At 38.3% G+C, this 14,716-nt stretch overlaps 1 protein-coding gene across 3 annotated transcripts in view; it reads right to left on the reverse strand.

Moving 5' to 3' along the window:
• Window positions 1-14,716, reverse strand: part of LOC124121182 — a 194,124-nt gene continuing 179,408 nt past the window's right edge. For all 3 annotated transcript variants that reach the window (XM_046484164.2, XM_046484163.2, XM_046484165.2), the window contains 3 exons: window positions 10,923-11,575; window positions 5,536-6,716; window positions 1-3,468 (listed from right to left, as the gene is read on the reverse strand). In XM_046484164.2, the coding sequence (XP_046340120.2) occupies window positions 3,327-3,468; window positions 5,536-6,716; window positions 10,923-11,575 (1,976 nt within the window). In that variant the 3' untranslated portion in view covers window positions 1-3,326. The remainder of the gene's footprint in view (window positions 3,469-5,535; window positions 6,717-10,922; window positions 11,576-14,716) is intronic.

Consider the following 14,716-nt stretch of genomic DNA (forward strand, 5'->3'; position numbering starts at 1 on the left):
TATGTCAATATAATGCATATTTATTGCTTGAGACATCAAGATGATTATATGTGTGATGTAACAACAGATCTGAATAGAAATGATATGTCGTCACAATATGGTGTATACATGTAATATCTGGGTATTGGCAACTCATTGCACGGTCATATAGAAGTATGTACATTCTAAGCTGGGTAAGGCACACTAGGGCTATGGTCATACCGAAACAGTTGTACATTATTTTCCTTCAATAACTCCATAGGACACTATGATGCAACAACTTGAGATGGAAACAAACAAAACTATGAACAACTTCAACTATGTTTGACTCCTGTTCTGCTGGAGCTTTTTTCTCATTGCAGTTCTTGATTAATGCAGGCTTCTGAGACTGTATGAAGGCGTATGAAACACAAAGACATTCTCGGATTTGTAAACAGAATGTCCCTACCACCAGTAGCTTTGATATATAGTAAAAAAATATTATTTGCTCAATATCTTTTTTAAGATATTCACATTTTGGAGTCATATCTGAATCTTTTTCTAACAAATGATTAATGATGTTGCATATGTATATATATTAAGCTGTTACAAATCTGGAGATACTGAGGCAAATGTTCACAATTTTCTGTATACAATTCTACATTATTTAACCTCTACAATAGCTATCAAAAAGTTCCAAATAATTATTTACCTTAAATATGTACAAGCACACTAGGGAATATTCGGTCTTGGTATGAGAAATTCAAATTTAAAAAAGGTATTAAACTTTATGCACAATATATTCCAAGCATGTGTAAAGGTATCACAATGATTGACAAGTCAATGTCCAAGGCTGTATCTGCATAGTCTTGACACATGGACATTGCTCGGTACATGTTGTCAGATGAATGGGTGCCAAGGACTCTGTACAACAGTATAACAAACGTATGCAAAGCACTCAATCAATTTTAAATGTACACGTAAATGCTCAATCTGGCAAGCTGATGATTAACACTAATCAGTTTAGGACAACAATTAAACCACACAGTACAGACAGGATGGATTGGCTTTGGTATTAATCACATACATGGATGAAAATTTGAAGATTTTATCCTTAACAAATATGTCAATATCTGACAAAACAGTACCATAAATATTTACTGGGATACCTTCTCGAATAGCTACTCACAACTTTATGAAAATTTATAATGTGTGACATGTATAAACCACACATTTCAAATAAATTTATTCATTCTTGAAGTAGTCATGCCAGTTTTCATAAACATAAATATCCATAAATTTAACATTCAAATAAGAATTAGTTCAAACAGCTATGTTCAAACAATTAACATGTTAGTATGGCTGTACATGCATTCTTTCCACCGTCACACTGCCCTGAAACACCGGCACTTGGCACTGACCAGGGTTTTGTGGGGAAGTTTCAGCCATATGTTTCATATACAACTATATTTGTGCAGTTGCCCAATTGGAGATGAATAAATACTTGATATTTCATATATTTGATGGCTAAAGGTATATTTCAATAGTATAGTAGTAATGCTTAAAAATATTTTCAGAATCAAAATCAAAAGCAGCTTGATGAAACTGTCTCACATTTCAATATGAATACACCTTTCTTGACCTGACACCAGGTGTTCTGGAAGACTTGCTGATGAATCCTGATTGAACCTCAGTATATGACAAAATGTATGAAAGAACACATTTCAGATATTTTTATCATTTTATCAATTTCTCGAAGTATAACAAGGAATTACATAACGCGTGCTGTGGATTTGATTAAAGTTGCAATGAAACATGGAGTGGCTGCCTCGAGTTGTACAGAATGGAGTGCGATTATGTGGGGAAACACTGGTACGAGTAGTCATGTACAATGTATCACGTTCATTGGCTGTAGATTCTTGTTCAAATTCAACATCATACATAAACGTATATGTATACTTTTGTTCTAACAACAATTTGGTATAAAAGCAAAGAAACAGGTACCTGAGTCAGATGCAGATGACTAACTCACTCTGCAGTATGTACCTGTGATTAAATACATGTACACACACACCTGCATTTATTACAGTTCATGCTGAAAACCTTTGCACCAGATAGCCTTAATGGAACCATGAAGATCCAGGTTAGAATCGTTCTTCAGCAACCTATGCTTGCTGTAAAAAGTGATTAAGAGGATCAGTGGTCAGGCTCGCCGACTTGGTTGATGCATCGATTGCATCCCAACTGCATGAATCGATGCTCATGATATCAATCACTGGATTGTCTGGTCCAGACTCGATTATCCACAGACTGCCATCATATAGCTGGAATATTGTTGAGTGCAGCGTTAACAACAAACAGACACTACACTATGGCCTTTTGTTTAAACCAAAATAAATGTTACTAGACTAGGCCTGAGTGCCAGAATGTAATTGGATATTTCTAGTTTTTGATAAATTTCAGGTAAGTCTGTGTGCAGATTTTCAGGAAAGCATGTGTAGCACCAGTCAATTACCAGCTACTGGTCAACAGGTGCGTTTGACCACAACATTTCCAATATCCCTCATCAACGCTTCAGAGACGGACAGATATTGACAGTTCCACATGTATATTACATTCAGGTAAATGTACACACCTACTACGGTCACAGAATATATTATTATTGGCCTTTGCATACAAAGCAAGCTCAACGCGATATCTACAATGATATGTACATTTGTTCATGTTAGACAGCTCTGATGATTGATCACCACGATGCAGGATGATGCAGTATTTTGATTGACCAACATACATTGCCTGTATAATATAATGAAATATATATGCTTTTGGCAAAGTTTGTACATTTCAGATCCCAGTCTTCCAAGAAGGTCCCCTACAGTTTCATACATACTCTGAATATATGCTTCTTCATCTACGCCATAGCTGCACTACGCACCGTCAACGCATTTCTAGCTCTGACAGCATCGTCAGTCTGCATCATCACTGTATGTACAAGCCGCTACTGTAATTCGCTACTGTCGAGCCTCAGGCTATAGCACCATGGAACAATGTCTAAAGGGAATGTGGTACAACCCCAGGATTTGAAAGTTGTTGATGTGTTTTGCTTAATTCTACAGCTACGTTTCCAAAAATCTTGTCTGAATTATATTCATATTTTGGATACACTTTTCCAACCGTCACCCTTAATTTGAAAACAATATTGCAATAAATCGGATGAATTTTGTCAGTTTTAACAGTTTCTCTTATTTGAAATTATATTTCTTAATCTCTGACTTTCACCATCATTGTCCTTTCTCCAGTACTAATACTCTCCACAATTATTACTCCTGAATTGTTCTGCGATTGTTCCTCGATTGTTCATCTATTGATCAGTTGTTACATATCTGTTCCCACTGAGCAGCTACGTTCCCTTTCTTGTTTGAAGATTGTTCTCCGTCAGACTTCCCATTCGGAGTTGCCTCCCTTGGACTGCTGGGGCCTTCTTCATCCCCTGGTGTGGCCCTCTGTTTCCTGAAACATACGATATGTTTGTTGATGATATGATGTCATCATATATCTGGGGCAACCATCCGAGAGAAGTCTGTCATTATTTCATGGTCTTAGAGTGACATACAACAGTTTTATCCACTGTCAGTAAGAATAAAACAATTTCAAACAAAACTCTTGAGCAAGTACATTTTCCAAACTGCAACTACCCCCAAACATGTTTCAGTGTGAGAGATGCGATATGTTAGATTTTCCTCCAAAGTTCATGCCTAAGAAACATTCACTCACCCACTCACATACTCAAGGATGAAGAAAACTGGCAGTTCATCTTCTTGTACAAAATTGCCATGTTTTGTGCAATGTGTTTTCTTATTTCTTAAAACTCAAAGGCAGCATGTATAAAATTAACGTGGGAAAGGTGATAATATCTACTTTTTAACATATTTTGGAAATAATCCATTTACTGCTCAAGACTAACCTTTGTACATATTTTTACTCGTCTTGGTGGTTTAATCTAGATTCAATCTTTGGACTATGTATTATGTACAGTGAATCTCAGGCAATGCAAAACTATGGTTTATTGAATCAGTAAGTTCAGCTGTAGCATGCATGTTATATACTACACAAAGAAGTTAGGGATCATGAATATTTGGGGGGATATTCTTATAAAATTGACTGCTGAGTCTTCACTACAAAACAATATCCCCCAAAATATTAATGATCCCTAAATTGTTTTGTTAGTACATTCCACTTATTGTTCTCTTCTCACAAGAAAAACAAATTGCATTATGTCCATTTCTGATTTTCTTCTCTCAATCCCTGATTTTTTTTCAAACAAGAAAATCACTTTTTATAAATAGTACAGGGCTCAAAGAAATTGCAATTGTGAATAATATGTTCATATTGGGACACAGTATTCCCAGGAGTCCCAGAGCTCACAAATAGACAGACCCAGGTAAATACCTGGCGACAACCTCTCAATAGCAATGGCTGGACTTTGACAGAAACTTTGACATATTCCATATTGTAAAGCTCTGTGGCATCAAAGTGTCAAAAACCACACAAGTTTTCCCAATTAGCACCAATGTACACTTAATAGTCTTCCCCAACATTGAGCTTCATAAGCCTTTATATCAACAACGTTTTGTCAATGGGCTTTTTGTGAGCTCTACTTTCTCCACTGTATTTGCTACGGTCTCATAACTCAATCTGAGTAAATATTGTGCCATAGAGAAGAGATTGTAATTCGTGACACGCTACCATGGGTCACCTGATGATGACCTGCTGTTGCAATGTGAACAGGTTACCTTATATAGACGTTAGAAGTTGCCAGACGAGATTCCTAATGTATGTGCACAGTACAGCCAAACCAGTCATCATGCTGGTATACAATCATGCCTTCCTTTGAGAGCGAATATTTACACTTTCCTATCTACCTTTCAAGGCTTGTGAGGCTGATTATGACCCATGTTAGCCAATTCTACAGCTGTGTAGGAAACTGAGCTTACAATGTGATCAGAGAATAAAATTAAAACTTATCTTATCTCGCACACTCAGTATACATAATTTGCAGTTTTCTTTGAAAAATGTTTTTCTGAATGAATTTCTTTTTAAGTGCTTGTGACAAGTGTCAGTAATCCTTTCATTCAAATGAAAATCTAACAGTAATTCAGGAAATCAGTTTTTCTTTGACCACCATGTCTAAGTGACACAAAGTTATATTATAGATGGAGGAAAGTGGCCTATAGTTTGACAATGAAATGTAGGTGGAGTAAGATGACACACAAGCATGACCAGCAGTGAACCACTGGAGTGCACCTCTACACCAGATCACAACACCAGGTCAAACCTCACCTCATTCACATCACAATATTCAGCAACGTATCTGACATTTTTATATACTTTAGGAGTGACTTAACTGTTGTAGTAACAAAATAACAAAAACACGACCTTGAAATCCTATTTCCACAAACACCAATTTCATAAACTTCATGAACCAATAAGACATGAATGAGGAGAGTTTGCTGTCTAATCTCTACATATTTGTTGAAGTGATCACCAATCTTATCATCAACACAAAATGTGACCTACCTCAGTTCATCCTCCCTCTCTCTCATTTCCCTCAGCTCTCTCTCGATCTTTGACTCGGCTGTATTCCGACTCTCTTTGTACGAAAAGCCTGCTCCACCCGCTGACATCACCTTCCTTGACTTCAGAAGCTCAGCCTTGGGGGTTGTCTTAGCTTGGCTATCACTAACAGCACCGTCCACTTCATCCGACTTTGTTGGAGTGTACCCTCCAGACGACTTCCTAGTCACAAAGTTCTTCTTAACATTGGCATTGGTAGTTTCCTGTCCCGTGACAGCCACATACTTGAGTGGCTGGATGTGTTCCTCGGACGTGGTGATGATCTTCCCCTCACTGCGCAGATCCATCTCCCTCTGATTCTGCTTGATGATCTCCTGCTGGAGTCTGTTGGAGGAGTAGCGCTTCATGGTGTTCTTGTTCTCCAAGGGGGACCGAAAGTACCGTGGAGAGTGCTCGGTAGAGGGCGAGGACAGAGACAGAGGGGGACCACTTCTATGCTCTGCTTTGGGATCAGGGAGATCAGGAAGACCTTTTGATCGTCTGAGTTCATTCTCCCGCTCACGGACAAGACGAATCTCCCGTTCGATTGGTGTTTCAGATTTGGGCTTGTATGCTGGAAACTCATCTTCTTCCTGATTTTGCGTGCCCAAATCAGACGGTGATTTGCCAGTGCTGTGACTAGAAGCCAGTGAGTCTACAGAACCACTACGTTTAGATTTTTGAAGGAATGGTGAAACGTCTTTTTGCCATGTCCCCTGGCGTGCTGCAGGGGAGGAGTTGGAAACTTTTGGGGTTGTTTTAGATGCTGGTGTTGGCTGTGACTGCTGCTGTTTTGTAGGTGTTGCAACATCACTCTGTTGATGAAGTCGTGACCTCTGCTGTTGCAGTTCATCCTCCCGTTCCCTTGCTTCTCTCAACTCGCGAGCAATAAGACTCTCACCATCATGACTGTAACTTGAAATTGCCTTCTCATACGAAACACTCTTTGTCTGATTATGGTTAATATCGTTCTGTGGCTCGACTTGTTTATGATTCTGCTCAGGTTCTGGTGGTGATGCAGGCTGTTCAACTGTCTTCCCCTTCCTCTGTTGCTGAAGCTCTGCCTCCCTCTCGCGCTGTATTCGGATCTCCTTCTCGATGATGCTCTCCCTTGTTTCCTCTGCTACACCATTAGTTCTTGACTCCTGTAAGAACAAAACCTGGGTCAGTGTCTCCCAAATACAACGATGACTGATGGACTTCCTCTTCTTTATGAGGTGTTAGTACCTTTATCAACCACTTGCTTCATAAAGGTACTAGCACCTGTACCAATGTTACATTGGAACAATAAAGAAGTTGAAATCCATGTCATCTCTCACTTCAATGATACTGCAGCTTGTAAAATGTCACTTTAAAATATTACACAATATCTTGAGGAAGAACAGTCATCAGCACTCTATCAAATACTGTCTTACACAACATTATCGAAACCTACAGGTTCTTATCTTTTCCTACCATATGTTGGTATCATATTTTTCCTTACCATGAAAACTGGTTATTAATCACTAATGTTGGCTTGAAAAAATGGTTGTATGAATGTCAGAACACTCCCAGTTTCCTCTGGCCAGTACAACTGACCACTATACTACACCTGCCTGACCTTGCAATCTACACAAGACCTGAAAAACTGTGAACCCAACATCTGATCTGAATGACACATTGATAAGATGCTTATTTGATTAGCTATTGACTTCAATGAAGACTAACAGACATCTGCCATGATAATGTTTATCTTGGTTTACAAATGGCAGAATAAACTTGTCCTGGATGTCCCAATTTCCACAAAGCATTCCCGACTTTCCTAGCGACCTGGCAGTGTAAGCGGAGGAAAGCGACATGCATGTCAATAGGCAGATTGCAGGCAGCATGTCAGCCACTAGGGATGTGATGCAGCATTCAGGACTGAACTTAATGCTTGTCTATTTCAGTAGCATGCATGTGCTCGCATATACAGTGACACTTGGATTGATAACATTATCTACTTAGCATACTGAACTAAAAAAGTATTTTGGGGGATATTTTTATGAAATTGTGAGCTCAGTCTTCATAATAGTTCATTACAAAAAATATCCCAAAAATATTCATGATCCCTAACTTTTCTGTTCAGTATAATTACATGTTGATCTTCTTAAAAATCACTAGATCTATATTGTTTGTTTGGATTGCAAAATAATTATTGAAAATTTAATAAAAAGTATAATATTTTTAAAAATATACAAACAGTCAAACAGAAATCATCTGAGCAACATTAAATTTCTAAACGTTTGATCTTTCTCTACAACATTGTCAGGTTGATATTTTTGTCCTTACATGAAAACCATGGTAAGATAATGCAGCCATATCACCAAACAGAATGTTGCCAATTAAGAAAGTCTGTGTAATCCAGTAATTTGTCATCAAGTTCTCCACATACTTACTATGATCAAACTATGAAAGGCAGTTACAAAATGCCCATAAAATAAACTTAAACATGCTAGGTAAACATCAGTAATTCTAATATCCAACGCCATATAACATTGGCCAATAACATGAGGGACACATGTCGTGAGTGTGCAAGATTGCACAGTGTAAACTCTGTCTGCATTCTCATCAGAGTCTCCCTTCAAACTCCAGAACCCTTGGGTATTTGTCTGTTGTTTAAACAACTTTTTTATATCCCCGACGCCTATTTCTTCAAAGTCTAGGATCATTAGTTTGTCTTTGTTGGTTAACTTTCAGCGCGATGAAGGATATTTCACACACAAGTGACAGTGGCCATGTTCTCTAAGATCTTCCATCATAATGAATTTACTTAAAGGTGTCATACAGTTTGGCGTAAACTGCCAAATATTTTATCTTTTTCTAAATTTCAAGCAGAGACATTTTGGAGTCCTTTGACATACACCATGTTCTTTTGTAGCGACATATCAACTAGCCTGTGTTTTCATTTCTGAGAATAAATATGTTAGCTTTTCAGGAAGAAAATGTGATCCAACTCCAACCATCAGATACAAATATGATGTAGAGGTAGTGCTTCCTTTGTGAGTGTGAGTGAGTTAATGCTTTATGTCACATCGGCAATATTTCAGCAATATCGTGACGAGCCTCCCTTGTAGATCATGCACCAAGCATGGCTGAAGGATTTTCAAGAATATGTGAAACTCCTTTTATATATCAAAAGGTTTTCACATTTCAAATTCTATTTTAAAAAATATTAGATTAACATTTGTATTATACTTTTTTTAATCAGCTTTAATCATATTTTAACCTAAGTACCATGGCAATCAAATTGGGACAATAATAATTATTCTGTGCAAAATGAGTACTAATTAAAGTTTGTATGTTCGAAAGTTCAGAGGTACTGCAATGCTACAATACAAAACTATTACATTATTCTCTGTGTTGGTCCTGTGAACAGTGACAAGCAAGTCACCATTGGAAAGTTAAAACATTAGTTATAATAACTAAAATTTGGAAATTTTAAATCCAATTTGATTTTTTTATCCCAATTTGCTGTCGACTCAGGGCCTAGCTAACATCAACTTGTGAGAACGCCTAGGTTACAGTTACATGTTAGACGTTCCTTTAAACACGGTAGATACTGTATTGTTATGACCAGCATGCTTAACATCACACGCTACCAGGATGTTGTCGGGATGTTAAACTATTTCTAATGTAGTCCAAGAATTCCATTGGTATTGTTCATTGTGAATCTGATGCAGTCATAATCTGAGTTATAATGAAAGTATAAAAAATGGGCCTTATGTCAATAAAGCTACATCATTTGGGGAGCTTTTGATATTTGTTTAAATCCACAAATATTTAGGGAGGAAATAAATAATGGGTCTTTGTGAAATGTTAAATTTCAAAACATGAATTGAGTTTGTTTAATCTTGATCAACCTCAAGACAATATGATCTTATTGAAAATGGTAAATTGGAAGATTGACCTGCAAAACGTCACGGCATGAATAATGCCCTTGAAATGAACTCCATCTATTCAGGTTAGGAAATAGGACCATCACTTTCCAAATGGCAGTACATGCTAATTTAAGTCTTGTTGTCACAAAAACAATCCCTGCTCTACAATGAAAGAGACAGTTTGTCAACGAGATGTCAAACCTGCACCTTGGATATGGCTCTAGTTTTCAGCCATGTCAAGGTCACCGAGAAATTAATGAGAAACCTCATATGTATGTTTTGATAAATGATAAATGTTAATTCTTTAAACATAATTCTTTGCAAAAAGAATAAACCCATTCATAGGAAGTAGTGAGCGAATTTGGTTTTACGCTGCTTTTAGCAATATTTCAGCAATATCACTGCAGGGGACGCTAGAAATGGGCTTCACACATTGTACCCATGTGGGGAATTGAACCCAGGTCTTTGGTGTGACAAGCGAATGCTTTAACCACTAGGCTACCCCACCGCCCTTCATACATAGTAATGAACAACAATTGAAGGCACAGTGCTAAGTTTGCTTTAGGGAAAACATGAGCCAACATTTTGTCAACTCTGTATAAAAGTTTATTCTATATACAGATCACGTGCAAAAGAACATTAACGCTTGTTACCAGATACACTCTTAGGAATTAAATTATGTTTGTGATCTGATTTTGCTATATCCCATGTTGACTACACACCCAGGGTAAATCACAAATCAGAGGAAGTTAAGCAATGCTGGTGTATGCACAGGGAACCCTACTCAGCACGTTTGTCTCAAGAGAGTTTCTAGGCTATCAGTTCTGCCTCAACAGGTTATAACTCATGCAAGGTCTCTTTAGGCTAAACTTTGTTAGAAACTCGCCACTCTTCACCCACCAATGGATGGTACCTGGTCAAATAAGATGGTCAAGAAAATAGAAACATTCCAGCATCAAACAGCAACTTGGGTAGTATATTTGGGAACCAAGTCTAAATTAGAAGGCTGCTGTCTGGGGTAATTGTGTAGCTTCAGTGCAACAAACTCATGCAGTATATATTTATTTATTATTGACCATTCATAAGGTCATCATGGACGTATCATGTCTTATGGATCTTAGAAACTGATACTGACCAAGGATAGCAGCCAAGGTCGATATCAGTTTCTTCAATCCATGAAACATGATATTGCCCTAGTTGTGGGCAATAATTGTTTTATCACAAAATATGTAAAACAAGAAAATTTCAATATGAGTTTTTAATAACTGATGCTGCTTTACAACAAGCTTTGCGTAACGCTCTCACTGATTGGCTGAAAATATTTTTCTCCTTTATATCAATTGGCTTAATCACCGAGGCAATACTGTGTTCTAAAGAAGGTCATGTGACCCTTTCTTTATTTTGAAAATACAGATATAATTTGTAAATGTTAAAGCATTCCACATCACTCACCTGTCTAGAATTCTCAACGTGATGGTTTTTCCTCAGAGCCCTCTCCTTTTCCTCTTGTTCCCGGAGCTCCTGCTGGATGATGGTCTCCCTCTTACACATCTCCGAGCCGCGATCTGCTTCTGTCAACTCGTGAAACATCGGCTTCGTCTCATCCTTTGGCACACTTTCATACATCGTTGTATCGACCTTGCCCTTTTCACTTAGCAGTTTCCTTTCTTCCTGTTCCCTCCGGAGTGTCTCCTCGCGCTCCATGTTCAACCGAATCTCCCGCTCGATGGCACTTTCATTAGCATACCTATCCTGTGTGTCCTCCATGCTGGTGAAGGAAACGTCCACTTTATCAGCTTCTATGCTCACAGACTTCCTTTTATTTGGGAAATTCACCTCCCAGTGTCGAACAGTTGCTTTTTTCTGTGATTCAGTCTTTTCAGCAACAGGGGACAATATCGTCTCCCACTGTTGTCTGGTTGATGACAAGTCACGGATTGACTCCCGGTTGACTTCCTCTGTTGTGTTGGCCTCCTGCACAACGTTCTCACTGTACAGGTTGACTTTGTTTGGTCGGCCTGTCCATCCGACGTCTGGATTCTGGTTCTGATTGTCAACTAACTCCCAGTGATTTTGACTATCTGAATTAGTCCTCAATTCTGACTCTGAAACACAAAACACAAACTTAAGAACTCGTAAAACAAACTCTTAATTTAGGAGAACAAGCTACCAATGGAGCTTACAAACCCAATAAGGAACAGGTTGGGTCTATATCAGCTGACATCCTTCTGGTGAATCAAGACTGTGGCAGCTGACTGAAGCGACATCACACAAAGCTGACAATGTACCAACTGATCATGTGTAGCCTCGAAGGTCAGGCTAAACAAGCTGGGGTTTTAAAAGCCTGAAATGTCAAAAAGTTGAAATCCGGGAGCAAACCATTTCTTTCTGACACAACACACAGTTAATGTCATTAGCACATGTTAAGTCCCTGTCTACATTAAAAACTAACTCGTATTAAACTGTGAAGAGACTGCAAAAAGATGAGTAACACGAGAGCTTTAAACACTTCCTTAGGCAAGACTTGAATCTGTGATCACAACAGATGCAACTTTACCACAACAGCAACCATGATTACAATTGGGATATCAAATACATATTTGAAACTCAGTCACTCCTTTGCAGGCTATTATACCAGGTTTAAACGAAAATATAATGACTGAAATACATAACAATTTATCTGGGGCTGTCTGTTCAATAACTTATTGGGAAGTCCGTGGTTGAAAGCACCCAATTCTCTCTGAAGAGTCACATCCCTTTGTTGAGCCAGGATCCACTGATCACAGGTTTGAATATTAGTTTGCCCCTATAATGGCTCTTCATCTGTCAGCACCATGCCCAAGCTCGTGGGTTTCACCAAAGTAGTATACATCCATGTCGTGATTTTTTACTTTCAAGCTGTCCAAAACTGTTAAACTCAACTCCCTGACACACTCATGTGTAGCCATAACTCATTAACTTACATCAAGTCAACAGAGTTGAGTCGTAACACTGCAATAAATGAAAGACTGGTGGCAAATAATCTATGCTGCTGACTCACACCACATCTGCCGGAGCATATATTCCATTTCTGTCAGAATTATCTCATACAGATCTACTCCAAATAATAGATAAGCTAATTTCTCAGCCAATGATGAGAAGAACGGTACATTCGTCATACACAGCACATAGAAATGAATGCTATTGGTGATGTATGATCACTTGGTCAACAGTTAATATGACCCTTTCACTCAGTAGATTTGGATGTGTAACACACGGGACATTACTGTAAACAAGCAATTGATACAGAGCACTCATCTGAATATTGCCATATTTGCAGACTATTTGCCAAATGTCTTCCTCGGGTGCATATCATTCAATATCTTCAGCTTACGATTTGTGTGAAAATCAGTAATAATGCTACATGCAGATGCCATCTGATAAGTGATAGATCATATTTTTCTGTCTCATAAGGAATAGACAGCTAGGAAATTTTATGTGTCTGAGTTGGATTTAATAAAATGTAATGTGCATGTTTCTACTGCACCAAATCAATGCCCTAAAGGGTGCTCAAAGCACTACATTATGACCCCGGTCAGTGGATCAGTGTGCACCTTTCCATTCTCAGCTCCCTGGGGAGTATACAACCCAAGCTGCCTGTGAGGCTCTAGAACAACAACAATAACAATAATAATGATAAGTCATACATATTGCACTATATTTCCACACCCCACTAGATATGCTCAGAGCGCTACACTATTATTACCCGTCAATGGATCAGTGTGCACTAACAATCATTCTCAGCACCCTGGGGAGTATACAGCTCAAGCTACCTTGGTGTATTGTAAGCATCAGGAGCGTGGAATGTACAAGGCAATATGCAATGTCTCTTAAGTACTGTACTTGCAGCAGACTTGCAGAAATTCTGTGGAAAAAGCCTCAATCAAAAGACTGTCGACCCCACACTGATATGATGCATCGTGTTCTTTACTTAGCCCATTATTAGATAATGATGAAGTAGATATATAGATGGCATCTACAAAGGTGTGGCATCTGAAGACAACATCTATGCCTGGGAGCAGCTATTACACACGAGTACGCCTAACAGCACCAGAGCAGCAACTACAAACATTAACATTATCAGCCAATAGGAACCAATATAACATATGAACCAAATATACTGATGGAAATGAATCAGGGAACACTTAGTAAAGACTTAGACACAGTAAAATGATATGCTATCATGGGTTCCCAGCCAAATACGTGATTGAAACAACGCACACAAACACATCTCAACTTTTAATTCTGACGTGTTGAATTTGTATGCTTGCTATTTCAAATGTACTGATGGTAAAGCTTATTTCCCTATATTTTTCATTGTTCCCTTATTCATTTCAATCAGTATATGAACCAATGTGCTCACTTCTTAAAGTTGTCCTCAGTAGAACCAAGTACTTTTAACTGTCAAAGCTATCCTAAGATTTATGAACTATCAGTGGTCAAATGAGGCTGTCCTCTGAGATATGAACAAGAACTGGTTGTCCTGAAAGTAGGACCAGATATGAAATCCAATATTTCAAGGTTGTCCAACAACAAATGAAACACTCTTAGTTCTCAAAGCTGTCTCAGAAAATATGAGTCACCTTCAACGTTACCTATATACCCCTGAATCAAACCCCTGAAACTAGAAACCAAATTAACTGTTGTCGAGAAACCAAAATATGATATCAATTTATCTCAAATTTACAGCTGTCAAAGAAAATATGAATCTCCCTATAGAAAGAAACACGGCTGCTTACCAGCTAAGGTCTGTACAGTATATCCTTGGTGCTATCATGTATAGTAGCTCTCAGTGAACTTACACCTGAATAATGCTAGACCGCTGCTTAGTAAGGAACATGCCTCCCACAGCCATACAAGGCAACCTACAGGTACCACAAAGGACTGGGCTGACTATGTTTAGAGTTGGAATGTAGGGGGCTACCACAGCATTACTACATATGACTCCACCGCTTGCTTGGGGATTGCTGTTGTCTATAGAAAGGTGTGCTGAGTCATCAGTGGGATCATGGAAGTGTTTGTACGAGCTGTGACATATCTACAAAAATGTTTAAAGTATTTTAATACATGACTATTGGTTGATTTTATTTTCTTTGATAAAATTATTTGGCAGGTATTTTTATGAATTGTGTCTGTAACGTGTCATTTTGAGCTCGTAATACTGTATATGGCAGGTGCTGGGGGGTATCGGAGACACCCACACAGGA

Source organism: Haliotis rufescens, unplaced genomic scaffold (assembly GCF_023055435.1).
Source record: "Haliotis rufescens isolate VD_foot unplaced genomic scaffold, xgHalRufe1.0.p SCAF_2, whole genome shotgun sequence".
Classification (NCBI taxonomy): domain Eukaryota; kingdom Metazoa; phylum Mollusca; class Gastropoda; order Lepetellida; family Haliotidae; genus Haliotis; species Haliotis rufescens.